Genomic DNA, 12,692 nt, shown 5'->3' with positions numbered 1-12,692 from the left:
GACAAGCTTTTGGGTGTCGGGTGCCTTTCCTGTTTAAAATGTCATTTTGGTCTCCACTACGCTTTGGAAAGCTCTTTTGGCAGAGTCCGAAGAAGATACTCTACTTCAGAGAATTCCACAAGTACCCTCTTAAATGGCTGCCATCTCACCTTTCTTAGTATAACTGAAACTACAAGCCACCCTCTTCATTTACCTGCTCCTGACTTCATTTCTTTATGTCTGCTAATTGCAGAGGGAGACTCATCATCCTCCCCGAGAGCAGCTTGGCTTCACTCCTCTTGTCAGAACGGAAGATAGGTGCCCATTTGAAATGGGGGATCATAGCAGAAAACAGTATTTCCAGTCAATTGTTTAAAGACTACCTGTGTTCTACTTCACAATTCAGAGGACTGGTTCTTTTAAAACAGGCAACTCAAAACTCAGTCATTTTCATCATATTCTAAAAGCTAACATTTTCATATTATACCTGGCAAATTACCAGGCCATTTGGATCAACTTAAAATAAGATGCATAATAAAACTGAGTTCCCACCCCATAGTTAAAGTGACAATTGTCTCTTTATAATCTGTATCCCATGGTGTTCAAGCTGTTCACTCCACAAACAATTTAGTGACTGAATTTCAAATACTTTGACAGAGGAACAAAACTGAAAATTTACTTGTGCTTAAAAACTTTAAAGCCAACATGCCTAAAATCCTTGTCAAAATTTGGAACTGTTAAGCCTAATAATGCAAGACCAAGAGTAATAGTTCTCTTCGATTGCTAGTAATTTGAATATTGCAGCTCAAAGTACTACATATTATGGTTCATGTGCAAAACCATTTGGGTTTCTTTATGAATTGCTTGGCTGCTGAAATTCTGCAAGAGCAGTTTAAGAGCTAAATTTAGACTTCCCGTACGGTTTCTAAAGGAAAGGCTGCTACCAAACAGCATTCAGATTTCACATTTCTGGCACCCAAGAAATTTCATCCTGTTTCCCCACATTTTCAATATCAAGCACATACTTTCCAAACTCATCTTCATGGGCTACTTACTTAGGAGTAAAAAGATGCCACCAATTTGAAACCTGTTCCATTTAAAAAATAAAATTCTAAGCTTCAGGAACTGTAATACCATGTTAAATTTGTCACTGTCTTGTAGACGTATGATTTCACTAATAAAAACACCTGCTCCTATTGTTTTGGGAAAGAGTTGTAAAAACTGATAAAACTGCACAACTACCCAAAGGGATGTCAAAGGCATGAAGGAAGTAAATGAAAAAGTAGTCAACATTTCTCTCTGGAAGAACAAATATTTTAAGAGCCCTTTAAAAAAAGGATAAACAGCTGTCAAGTAGAAATGTGCTTTTAAAAAAAAAAAAACAACTTGTTGGAGAAAAGATGCAGCACTTTAGAGCAGTCACAATTAGTAGTCACCTCCTGGTCTTATTTTACATAGATCTCAGCACTGGGGGACATACACATGCCCCATCCACCCCCACAGAGGCATGTTCCAGACCTGAAAGTCTGCCATTGAGACTGCTTCAGACTTGTCCTCATCACATGCCCTTGAGCCCTCTCACTAGCCAACACCCAAAGCTGGAATATGCCTGAAGATTAGAGATGGGCATGGTTTCTTGGGTCTACTGATGCTGGGGGACACTGCTGCCCTGATAAAGACAAGACCTTTGTTTTTGCGTGTCTTTAAACTGAAAAGGAGGTGGGGAGAAACTGCATACAGTGGTGCAGAGAACTTAGGCTGAGATACTCTGTCCCCAAGCTATCTGAGCTACAGAGGTCAGAAAAGCCTTGATGATGGCAGGATCACAGATATAAGGCCTAAAACTGAAGAATTTAATCTAGGCTGGCTTCACTGGAAAAAAAATGACACTTCCAGCCACTGTGTGGGGCTTCTTTCCATTCACTGAGGTATGGCTGTGAAGTTAGCAAGCGAAAATGAAGCCGAAATAAACCATTTAAGATGTTGCACACCACACTAAAAGCATGATTGCAAAACAGTTTAGAGTTGAAGGCTTTTGTAACCATAGCCAGCCTCAATGAGCAGAAGTACACTTGTCTTCTTTAACTTTAATTTTAACCACTATTAAAAACTTTGAGTTCAAGTACATGTTGAAACAGTAATTTTCAATCATTTCCATGGTAACCAAATAATTTGCAACAGAATAAGCAGTTAGCCTGAAAAAAGAATCCTCTCATTCAGTAGTTAGCAATCTGCACTCCCCTCTACACAAACTGTGAAGGTTGGATCCAACAGTGTAATGGGTTTTTATGTTCTCATTAACTTCCAAAGGCAGAACAGATTACTTGTTAGTACCTCAATAATGAAATAATTACATGCAAATGACCTAATTTCTGACATTATGAAAGAGTCTGTATTTACCTATTTACCAATTCAAACTGGATCTCCCATCAACATGAAATAGCAAAGTTCAGCCACATGCCACTCACTATTGGGACTCTAATCACAGAAGGGATTTCAACAGCAGGCAACAAACTGGCTTTAAGTTTCCACTATGTTTCCCTAAAGCCACTGTTTACACCTGTGCCCAAACACCGACCAAAATTGACCTCTGCTGTTGAAATTATGTTTGAAACTTAAACATAAAATTTTCCTTGTAAATTGTTTTGTTAAATCAGTTTAACTCATTCTTCCACAAACTGAAGGAAGGCTTATGCAAATGTGAAACTGGCATCAGCCTGGCACTACCATAAATTAGACATCATCTGGAGGCTAAACAGTTCAGCCCAGTAAAAAACCACTGCCCTGCTGGTCTTTGCACAAACCAGGATGCAGATCAAAGCCTGGAAGAGACTGAAATCAAAGTGCTACAGTAGTTTCATAGTTTCTAGGGTCGGAAGGGACCCGAGCAGATAGTCTAGTCCGACCCCCTGCCATGGCAGGAAAGAGTACTGGGGTCAAATGACCCCAGCGAGGTGTTCATCTAGCCTCCTCTTAAACACCCCCAGGGTAGGAGCCAGCACCACTTCTCTTGGAAGTTGGTTCCAGACCCTAGCCGCCCTGACCGTGAAGTAGCGCCTCCTGATATCTAACCTAAACCTACTCTCTGTCAGCTCGTGACCGTTATTCCTGGTCACTCCTGGCCATGCTCGGGGGAACAGTGACTCCCCCAGTTCCTGCTGATCCCCCCTGACTAGTTTATAACAGGCCACAAGATCCCCCCTCAGCCTTCTCTTTTGGAGTACAATTATTCAAGAATCCAGTTTTGTTGCAAAAGCAGCTTGATGCACGCAAGGATTCTGGGAGCGTCTCCTTTATAAATCCTTTTCTTCAGGAACTGATCATTCGGCTTAAAATCAAAACTACAACTTGCAATGTGGATTTAGTTTAATAAAACTGTGCTTTGTGGAGTCCAGCCCTTGAATGAATAAACAATTTCAAGTATTTCCCGCTATTAAAACCAGCAATATGACCAACAGATATGAGTTATTGTAGCCCAAGGGTATCCAACCTATGGCACAAATGCCACAAGTGGCATGGGCAGCTTTTATGTGGCACATGGCAGATCAGGGCAGAAGCCTGAACCACAAGAAAGGAAGCAATCAGCAGATCAGCCAGGGGGCACAGAGGTGGGAGCAGAAAGCAGAGCAGCAGATTGGGCAGGGGAAGGAAATCAAAGTGGTGCTTGGGAGGGTTATGAACTTATGTGTGGCATCATGCCTGCCAAAAACTTTGCCCTCCACTGCTGTAGCTATTTCAGTTGCAACATGGAGACAAAACTAACTTACCAAAGACATAAGACCACAGTTCATCTAGTATGGTGCTCTGCTGAAGTGTCCAGTAACACATTTCAAAAGAAGTTGCATAAACTGCTCCCCACCCCTCCCAAAAAGACATCATGGAAGAATCTGCTCTCAAAGTTATCCAAAAAGCAAGCCTGTTAAGTGTCATATGCCCTTAAAAAAGCCCAGGTTTACATCCTATCTTTCTGAAAAATGATAGAGTACCTAGGTATCTATAATGGTAAAATAACTTTAATACTCCTTTTTGAATTCCGTTAAGCTACGCATCAATGACATATTGTGGCAGCTATACAAAAGGTTTTGCACAGCATAAAAAAAATCCATTTAATTATTTCCATTAGTTGCCTTTCAGTCCAATTTGACACCACCTTACCCTTATATTATGACACAGGTTAAGCACGTGCAGTTTATGTAATATATATAGCATTCTTTATTCTGCAGATCTGTATCAATGAAACAGAACTGCATATCATGTCATTTGTAGCCACGCTGTCAATTCTGTTATTTTTATTCCATTGTTACACTCTATTTAAAGCATTGCTGTACCCTGATCCTAGGTCTTCAATGGAACAGTCACAGCCATGGCCATATTTTTCCAGAGTAATTACTGTTAATTTCAAACCTCGCAATGCGTCTCAGAATATTATTTCCTAATTTTTTTTGCCTTGAATATGTGCAAATTGCATGCGTTATGATGCTAATTCACTTAGCTTTACAGAAGTGCTTCAACAGCCCACAAGCTTCCTAAATCTTGACTAAAATCTGTATCACTTGCAAGTTCTGCTACCTCCATGCTCACCTTTTGTGTCATTCTACTGATAGACGTGTTAAATATCAATCCTATAAAATGGGTTTACTCACAGAATTGGTTCCAAGAACTTGAAGTTTTGGTTCCCCCGACTCCAGCAACTTGGCCACCATGTGCAGAAAGCTTTCCACAAATGGTTTTATGCTTTGAGAATGGCAAGCCATCAGAAGTTGGTCCAATGCCTCCATGGCAATTAAAACATACCTGATAAAGAATGAATGAAGAGTAAGCACACACCTTCATGTTAGTTTAGACAAAAGGAAGCGTACCTATTATTGCCATTGTGGCTAATGGCTCTGTCATAAATAGACAAAATCTGGGCATTTTAGCAAAGATAGGAACACAATGCAAATAGGATGGTAAACCAATTATTGTTGCATTCAGTGAAAATATACAGACATTTTTCTTTCATGTTATTTTACTTGTATCCCCCTTATGTCCCACCCTAACTGCCAGCCAGAGATTCCCTTCCAATTCTACCTGTTACCAGTTTCATTGTGTCTATCACTTCCCACCCGATACTCTTTTCATTCATTTCAATGTTCCTCCTTTCTAATACCCTCTTCTGATCTCCATACTACTGTCTTGCCTGTACCTTTCAAGTTCTCATGTGTTCCTCCCATTTCAAGGTGATGAGTTTAATTCAGATATATGGAAATTCATGCAATAGTCAAACACTGGCTTGTATAACAATTCTAGCTCAAACAGCTGGACAAACTGAAGGGAAATGTACTGTGCAAAACTCCCAAGGCTAGGAGTTAAACTCAGTATTAGGTCCCTTTCAAATCCAACACTGCATACAACTTCCTGGTTAAACTTTAAAATGCGTTTGGCTAATCGATAACATTATACAAATCCACTTTCCATGAGCGTGAACAATACCTTGGTTTCTGACTTAAATGGCTCGGTGTAGACCAGTACAGTAATGACAAAAACAGGTTGCTATCAGTAGCTATATTTATACCAATTTTCTTACCCAAAGCGATGTCTAACGACATCTCTGCTCAGTCTCTCTGCTAGGTAAGCACCTATTCGATCCAGCTTCTCTGGAGCAGAAACTGCATAGAAGGTCAACTTCTCCATATCAGCTTTAACAAGGCCATCCTAATATAAGACAAACAGTTCCTTTTTAAATTCACGGAAGTAAGTGAAAACTTGCATTCTTCAGTTTTTCCAAAAAATGCGCAAGTATTCAGTCCATAAAAATTAGAACTATGCTGCTGAAAGTATAGAAAATTGGGACAAATGTCTCTGGACTAGGAGCAGGCAATTATTTTGAGTGGAGGGCCACTTAATGAGGTTTGGTGAGGGCTGCATGGATAGTCTCTCCCTTTGACAGTTGTCCCACCCCATGGTCATCATCTTGGGTTAGTTGTCCCACCCCCTAACCCCTGATCTTTGTCACCAGAAGTCCCTCCCCTTGCCCCCTGGAAATATTCCTTTTGGGACGGGGTGCCATCTTAGAACCAGAAAAAAACCCATATCACACAGTAAAGTCAAACACCTACAATAACATACTTAAATTTTATTACAAAAAATATTTTTGTCATGATTTGTGTTTGCATACTGTATATAGAGGTGATTGCATAATAACTCAAACATATATTCTCAGTCTTGTATAGCTTGTGTGTGTGTGGGGGGGGGTAGGGTGTCTATGGTGGGTGCGTGTGTGTGGTGAGGGGCTTGGGGGTGTCTGTGTACGGTAGATGTGGGGACATAGGGTATGTTGGGGGGTTGTATATAAGTGGGGGGTTGTGGGGGAAGGGTGTGGGTGTGTGGCTTTGTGGGGTGTGAGGACCAAGGGTAACAGGGGAGTGGGGACCACCCCCCATACACAGTAGGAGGCAGGGGGCACTAGTGCCTGGCAAGGCCAGCGCTGCGCATTGTAGCAAGAAGCGCAGCCCCCGCCAGGCCATCTGCTGCGGCTCTCCCTGCACTCACGTGGCACAGGAGGGAAGTCCCACAAGCTGAAGCCAGCTCAGGAGGGGAAGGCAGACAGCTTCACTGCATGGGGCTTCCCTCCCCTGCTGGGCGAGTGTGAGGAGTAATGTGATGGATGGCCTGGTGACCCTGCCAGGCACTAGTGCCCTGAAAGCCCCAGCCTGCTGCTGCTGCTGCTGCTACCTGCCACAGCTGCACGCTATGGGGGAACATGGCAAGCTCTCCACACCCCCATCCTCCCTGATATCCACACGCCACCCACCTGAGCTCTACACTGCCACCACCACCCCCTGGGCACAGGCTCCATGCTGTGATGCTGTGGTCAGACCCAGCTCTATGCTCCATGCTCTGTGTTTCCGCCCAGTTGCAGATCAGCTCCACCTCAACTGCTTCCCTTCCTGCTGCCCAGAGCCAGCAGGAGACTGGGGAAGCTGAGCAAGTCCCTGGCAGCGGCAGCCACGCCTGGAACCTGCTGTGGGTGGAAGGGCCTGCCCAGCCAGCAAAGATGGGAGTAACGTGCAACAGGGTATATTGGAGCATGTGTATACCTGGGGCATGTGTACCCTCGTGGGTGGAAGAGCTGGGCAGGGCATAATCTGTTGTTGGGTGCTGTGGGCTGAATGAGAGTGCCTGGCAGGCTGCATGTGGCCCGCGGGCTGCATTTTCCCCGCCCCTGCTCTAAAGCCTAAAATACAGAATTAGCAATACAAAAAATTAAGCTTGATATTTCTAAGAAAAAAAAAAGAGATTGATTTTAATTTGCCCGACTGTTCCAACAAGCAGATACTTAGAAAAGGTTCACGATCATCCTTGACATGCAGAATTTTCCCACACAAGGTATGTTTAATAAAGTTCTTCAAAATACCATTAAACCAACTTAATGTCAGCAGTGTCAAATTATTATTTTTTTTAATTAAAATTCTTTGTATAGCCACAATAACAGTTTATTTCCTCAATGTCATGTATCAGACAGAACTGAATGATCTCTGTACAAAGCAGCTCCCTCCCTATTTGCCTGTATTATATATAGTGTTTAAGAAGCTGATACTATTGACTTTTAACTGCCAGAAAGTATTTATTTATGCATTGGGTACATTTGCTGCCCTTTCCAAAAAGGGCTCTGAGAGGTTTACAATAAGACATATGAAGTATTCAGCCTAACCAGATGGTAACTTTTGGACTATAAACCAAACAGGGGTTAAAAAGATAGCGACTCCGAAACAACCTGTCCAATGTATCTTGTTCACCTGAGTTTCCAACTTGCAAACAAACAGGAATATAGGTGTTCATCAAATTCAAAGAAATACCCCTTTTTCTAATGAATCCTAGAAATTTTGTGCATTTTGCCCATCTCTACTATTGATGTCAAAATGAAAGACCAGTTGTGATTAAAAACCTTGGCATCTCAACTACAAATTCCATTCCATCTACTCACTAAAGTAACATTTTCAAATGTTTATTTTCTGTCTACCAGCATCAATGAGAAAAGTCACCAAGAGACTACATACCATCTCCCCCACACACACTTTTGCCTAAACTTCCCTTTGATCATTTCATATTTCACTAGGCTGAACAAGATAAGGTTTAATTACTGTGGAGAAACATTATGGTGATTTGGAAATGTTACATGCATCCTAAACCCTGAGAATAACTGCATTTTTGCAGTGCTACTGAGGCAGAAAGTTGTGGTTTTCTTGACATTCCTTCGACACATACATACACAATCTGTGCCAGTGCACCATAAGCCACATCACATTACAAAACAGTTTACGAGCAACCTTTAACAAAAACTCTGGAGTAGTTTTGAAACACAAGCATTTAGACATTTAGCACTACTGAGCACTTGCATCGAGCTGTATTTGTAAGGAGCATGGACTGAAAGGGATACAAATACCCACTTCAGAAAGGATGTAGACAAAACTGGAGAGTCCTGTGTCAGGAAATGAAAATGGTGAGAGGGCTGGGGACATGATTTCTGATGAAAGGCTGAGGGGTGTGGACTTATTTAGTCTGGAGAAGAGAAGACTGAGAGGGGATTTAATAGCGTCTTTCAAATTACCTGAACGGTAATTACAAAGAGGATGGAACTAGACCAGGGATGGGCAATTATTTCAGCTGATGAGCCATTTAACGAGTTTTGGCAAGCTGCCGAGGGCCACATATACAAAATCTTTCAGAAGATATAATTTTACTAAATTATAGATAAAAAGCCAATCATATTCTAAAAATCAACCATCTACTATAGTTTAATTTTATTTCAAAAAGTAATTTTTGTCCCAATTTATTTTGTCCTATGTATGAGTAGGATATATAGAGGCAATTGCATAACAGCTTAAAATAAAGTTTTACTCTTGTATATGGTTCGGGAGGGCGTGGGGGGGAGGCAGGAGAGTGCGTGCATGTGGGGGAGCAGGGGGAGACTGCCTTAGCACTAGGTCTTGGGAGCCAGGCAAGGTGGGGGAGCAGGTTGCACTTGCAGCAGAGCTTGCCTGGGAGGTTCAGGACAGAAGCAGTCTGCCCCCCTGGCATCCAGGTTGCAGCTGCCCCAGCAATGCTCTGCGTGGGGCCGAGCCCTGCCCACTCCCACCCATGCTGCGCTCCTGCCTGCACCCGCCAAAGGCCCCAGCCCCAGCACGTAGGTTCCCAGCGCAGCTGCAAATCGCCCAGGTACTGCTCAGTTCCCCCTGCCTCTAGTGGCTCATCCTTTTGAGCCACTCCAGGCAGCAGGGAGCACTGGAAGGGGTGGTGGCTGTGAGGACATATGCTGGGCACAACACACCCAGCCAGGCAGGGGAAAGCTACAGCCAGGCAGCTCCTACCCCAGCACACGGGGTTCCAGCTTCAGCTCCCACCACCTTCCACCTGCTCAGCTGTATGCAGGTGGGTGCTCAATGCACTGGGCTGTCAGAATGGATAGAGGTCAGCCAGCAGCTGGAGCTGAAGCCCTGTGTGCTGGGACAGGAGCCACCTAGCTGCAACTTACCTCCCATCTGCCTGGGCATGTCATGCTTACTACCTGTCCCCACAGCTGCCATTGCTTCCTTGTACAACGTGCTGCCCAGAGTGATGCAGCAGGGACAGAAGGAGAACCTGCACTGGGAACAGCCCCGCCAGGAAGCTGTGCATGCTGGATGGGGCTGGAACCACTGAAAGGCATAGACAGAAGCATGCACGGGCTGCCCCAGGAGGGCACAGGTGGACCTCAGCCCTATGCACAGAACCGCAGCCTGGATACAGTCACCCCCCGGCAGGACTGATCCAATCAGTTGATGGACTGGATCCAGCCTGTGGATTGTTTTGCCCGCCCCGGAGCTACCCTGTTTTCCGTGATGGCAGATAAGAAAACAAGGACCAATGGCCTCAAGCTGCATTAAAGGAAATTTAGGCTTGATACTAGGAAAAAAAATGTTTTCACGGGGAGGGTAGTAAAGCACTGGAACAGGTTATCCAGAGAGGTTGAGGAGGTTTTTAAGACCTGGCTAGACAAAGCTCTGGCTGGGATGACCTAGCTGGGGACAGCTCTGCTTTGAGCAGGAGGCTGGACTAGATGACTTTGTGTGGTCCCTTCCAAACTTAATTTTCTATAATTCTATGTTACTGCAGAGAGTCTACGCAAGTGAAGTGATAACACATAATCTATATCAGAATGGGTAATTACTTCAGGTGGAGGGCCACTTACCGAGTCTTGGCAAGCTGTTGAGGACCACATGGGTAGCCCTGCCCCTTGACAGGTGCACCACGCCCTGGTCGCCATATTGGGACCACAGGTCCCACCCACTAACCACCGACCTTTGCCACCAGAAGTCCTTCCCCTTGCCCCCAGAAATATTCCTTTCAGCAAGGGGTTTTCACATCTCAGAACCAGAAAAATACCAAATTATATTCTAAAAAAAAAAAAAAAAAAAAAAAATGCAACATCTACAGCATTCATTAATTTGATTGCCACAATATTTGTGTCCTGATTTACACGCATATAGGTTTGTGGGGAGGTGTGGGGGAGGGTGGTTGGGGTGTGTGAGGGGGTGTGGGGGTCTGCATATATGGCAGTGCAAGGTGGCGTGCGAGTGCATGTGTATGCTGGGGTGTGCTTGTGGGCCTCCCCCACCACACATGAACCCCCCAGCCCCCCTACCACACACACACACACACACAGTGCCTCCCTCACCACACACACACAATGCCTCCCTTACCACACACACTCTCTCTCTGTCTCTTGCTTGTGCCCTCCCTCACTGCACGACAGACAAACAGACACACCCCACCTGCTCTCCCACTCATGGCTCCATGCTCCAGTGATATAGCCTGGGGCCACATGGTGCTGCAGTGGCTGGCTGGCATGCAGGGAAGTACGCAGAGGCTGATGCTGGATGAGGAGGGAGTAGGATGGGGCTGGAGCTGGGGTGGGACCAGGTCAGGTCAGCCTTGCTCCTGGGTCCTACTGCCCCAGGCTCCTGTCATGTTTGACAGGCAGCCAGGAGCAGATAAATTTAAATTTTCAAGTTTTTAGGTGCCCTGCGGCCAGACAGAATGGCCTGGTGGCCCACATCTTGCCCACCCCAATCATCATGGACACTGACTAAATATATAGAAGGTGAAGATCAAAATATGCTTTTATGAAACAGAATATTCAGATATTTTAACTCAGAAAAATGTATAGAGTTAAAAAGGAAATATCGGTAAACCTTTGATTATGACCAAACAACCCCCTGGCCTAATATTAAATAACCTGTAACCCTAAATGATATGAAAATGCACTTAATGAAGAATACTGTGACAAATGAAACATGAATATCAATATGGAGAACCTTTTCTTCTCCCCCCCCCCCCAATTTAGCGCAACAAAGTTTGTCAGGTCAAATAACTACTGTTTTTTTTAAAAAAATTCCAAAACAAGAAGATTCAAATCGCTACCAGATGTTAAAGCTCAATTAAGTTACTGCTTACTTTGGGGTCTTCCGGAAATATGTTATCCACCAGCCGTTTGTAACGAGGGCGCAAAGCAGCACAGCAACAGCATACTCCTGTAGAAACATTTGCCAAACAAGTTAATAAGATAATGGGGGGGTTGGTTTTTGTTGTTGGGTTTTTTTATTTGGTTTTGGGGGAGGGGGGTTGGGCTTTTTTTTATCATTATTTTTGTTTTACTTTTTTTCTTTTAAGAGTTCTTTAAAAAAATGTTTTAAAAAAATTTACAAAAGGATTTACAAAAGTACAACTACTGTATACCTGTCCTTACTTAAAATAAATGTTAGGGGGTGGAGTATGTCTGTGGCAATGACCCATAGTGGTAATCAAACTGTCTCCAGAGGCAGCAAAAATTGCAGCAGGCTACCACGATCTACCCAATAAGAGGGGGCAGGAAATCCATAGTGAGGAAATATGGTATTTCTATAATAAACAGTCATATGTCCAGAAATACAGAACGGATAACTGTCCTCTTTGTTGGTCTGAAAACGTTATTTTTCTGAACGTTAACATTTCTGTTCAATATAATATTTTAATTTGAAGTGAATGTAGTTAGCAAATATCTTCTAATAAGCATCTGAATACTACACAGTTGTCACAACTAATGCCAGTCGCATTAAATCAATCAATTATTTGCTGTACAGTCTAGTCTAATATTTAAAACAAACAAACAAATAAACCTCATTCTCTGTATCATGATTTGCTTAACAAGTCACTGACAGGAAAAAAGATAACTCAGTCAGGTCCCTGATCTGCTTTTCAGTAAAGGAGTAATTGAGAGGAATACCTGGTACTCTTACCAAGTAGCCACAAAGTCTACGAAGTCTCAAATTTCACCCAAATGAATACAGCAGAGGAAGAGTAGAGTAGAGTGACTATTTTGCAAGCAATTGGACATCCAACAAGCATGTCCTTTTCCTAAAACCTAACTCAAACATACAAAAAAAATTGCTTAAGTGGAAGCTACTAAAAGGGAACTATCCATTCCAAACCAGAGAACAGAACTAAGGTTTTCCTTCGTACTATCCTGACGTCTAAGTTAGAGGATGGAGTTGAACTGTTCTCAGTGGTGGCAGAACAAGGAGCAATGGTCTCAAGTTGCAGCAAGGGAACTTTAGGTTAGAGATTAAGAAAAACCCTCTCACTAGGAGGGTAGTAAAGCACTGGAGTAGGTTATCTAAAGAGGTGGTGGAAACTCCATCTTTGGAGGTTTTTAA

At 43.4% G+C, this 12,692-nt stretch overlaps 1 protein-coding gene across 5 annotated transcripts in view; it reads right to left on the bottom strand.

Moving 5' to 3' along the window:
- The window catches only part of EFR3A (EFR3 homolog A), a 143,532-nt gene that overhangs the window by 81,601 nt on the left and 49,239 nt on the right, over nucleotides 1-12,692 (bottom strand). For all 5 annotated transcript variants that reach the window (XM_090040665.1, XM_090040661.1, XM_090040662.1 and 2 more), the window contains 3 exons: nucleotides 11,455-11,531; nucleotides 5,546-5,673; nucleotides 4,623-4,773 (listed from right to left, as the gene is read on the bottom strand). In XM_090040665.1, the coding sequence (XP_089896791.1) occupies nucleotides 4,623-4,773; nucleotides 5,546-5,652 (258 nt within the window). In that variant the 5' untranslated portion in view covers nucleotides 5,653-5,673; nucleotides 11,455-11,531. The remainder of the gene's footprint in view (nucleotides 1-4,622; nucleotides 4,774-5,545; nucleotides 5,674-11,454; nucleotides 11,532-12,692) is intronic.

Source organism: Crocodylus siamensis, chromosome 3, assembly GCF_052110815.1.
Source record: "Crocodylus siamensis isolate JL-2025a chromosome 3, ASM5211081v1, whole genome shotgun sequence".
NCBI classification, from domain to species: Eukaryota; Metazoa; Chordata; order Crocodylia; family Crocodylidae; genus Crocodylus; species Crocodylus siamensis.
Note: the sequence above shows the minus strand (reverse complement) of the source record. Positions and strands in the feature narration are given on the sequence as shown.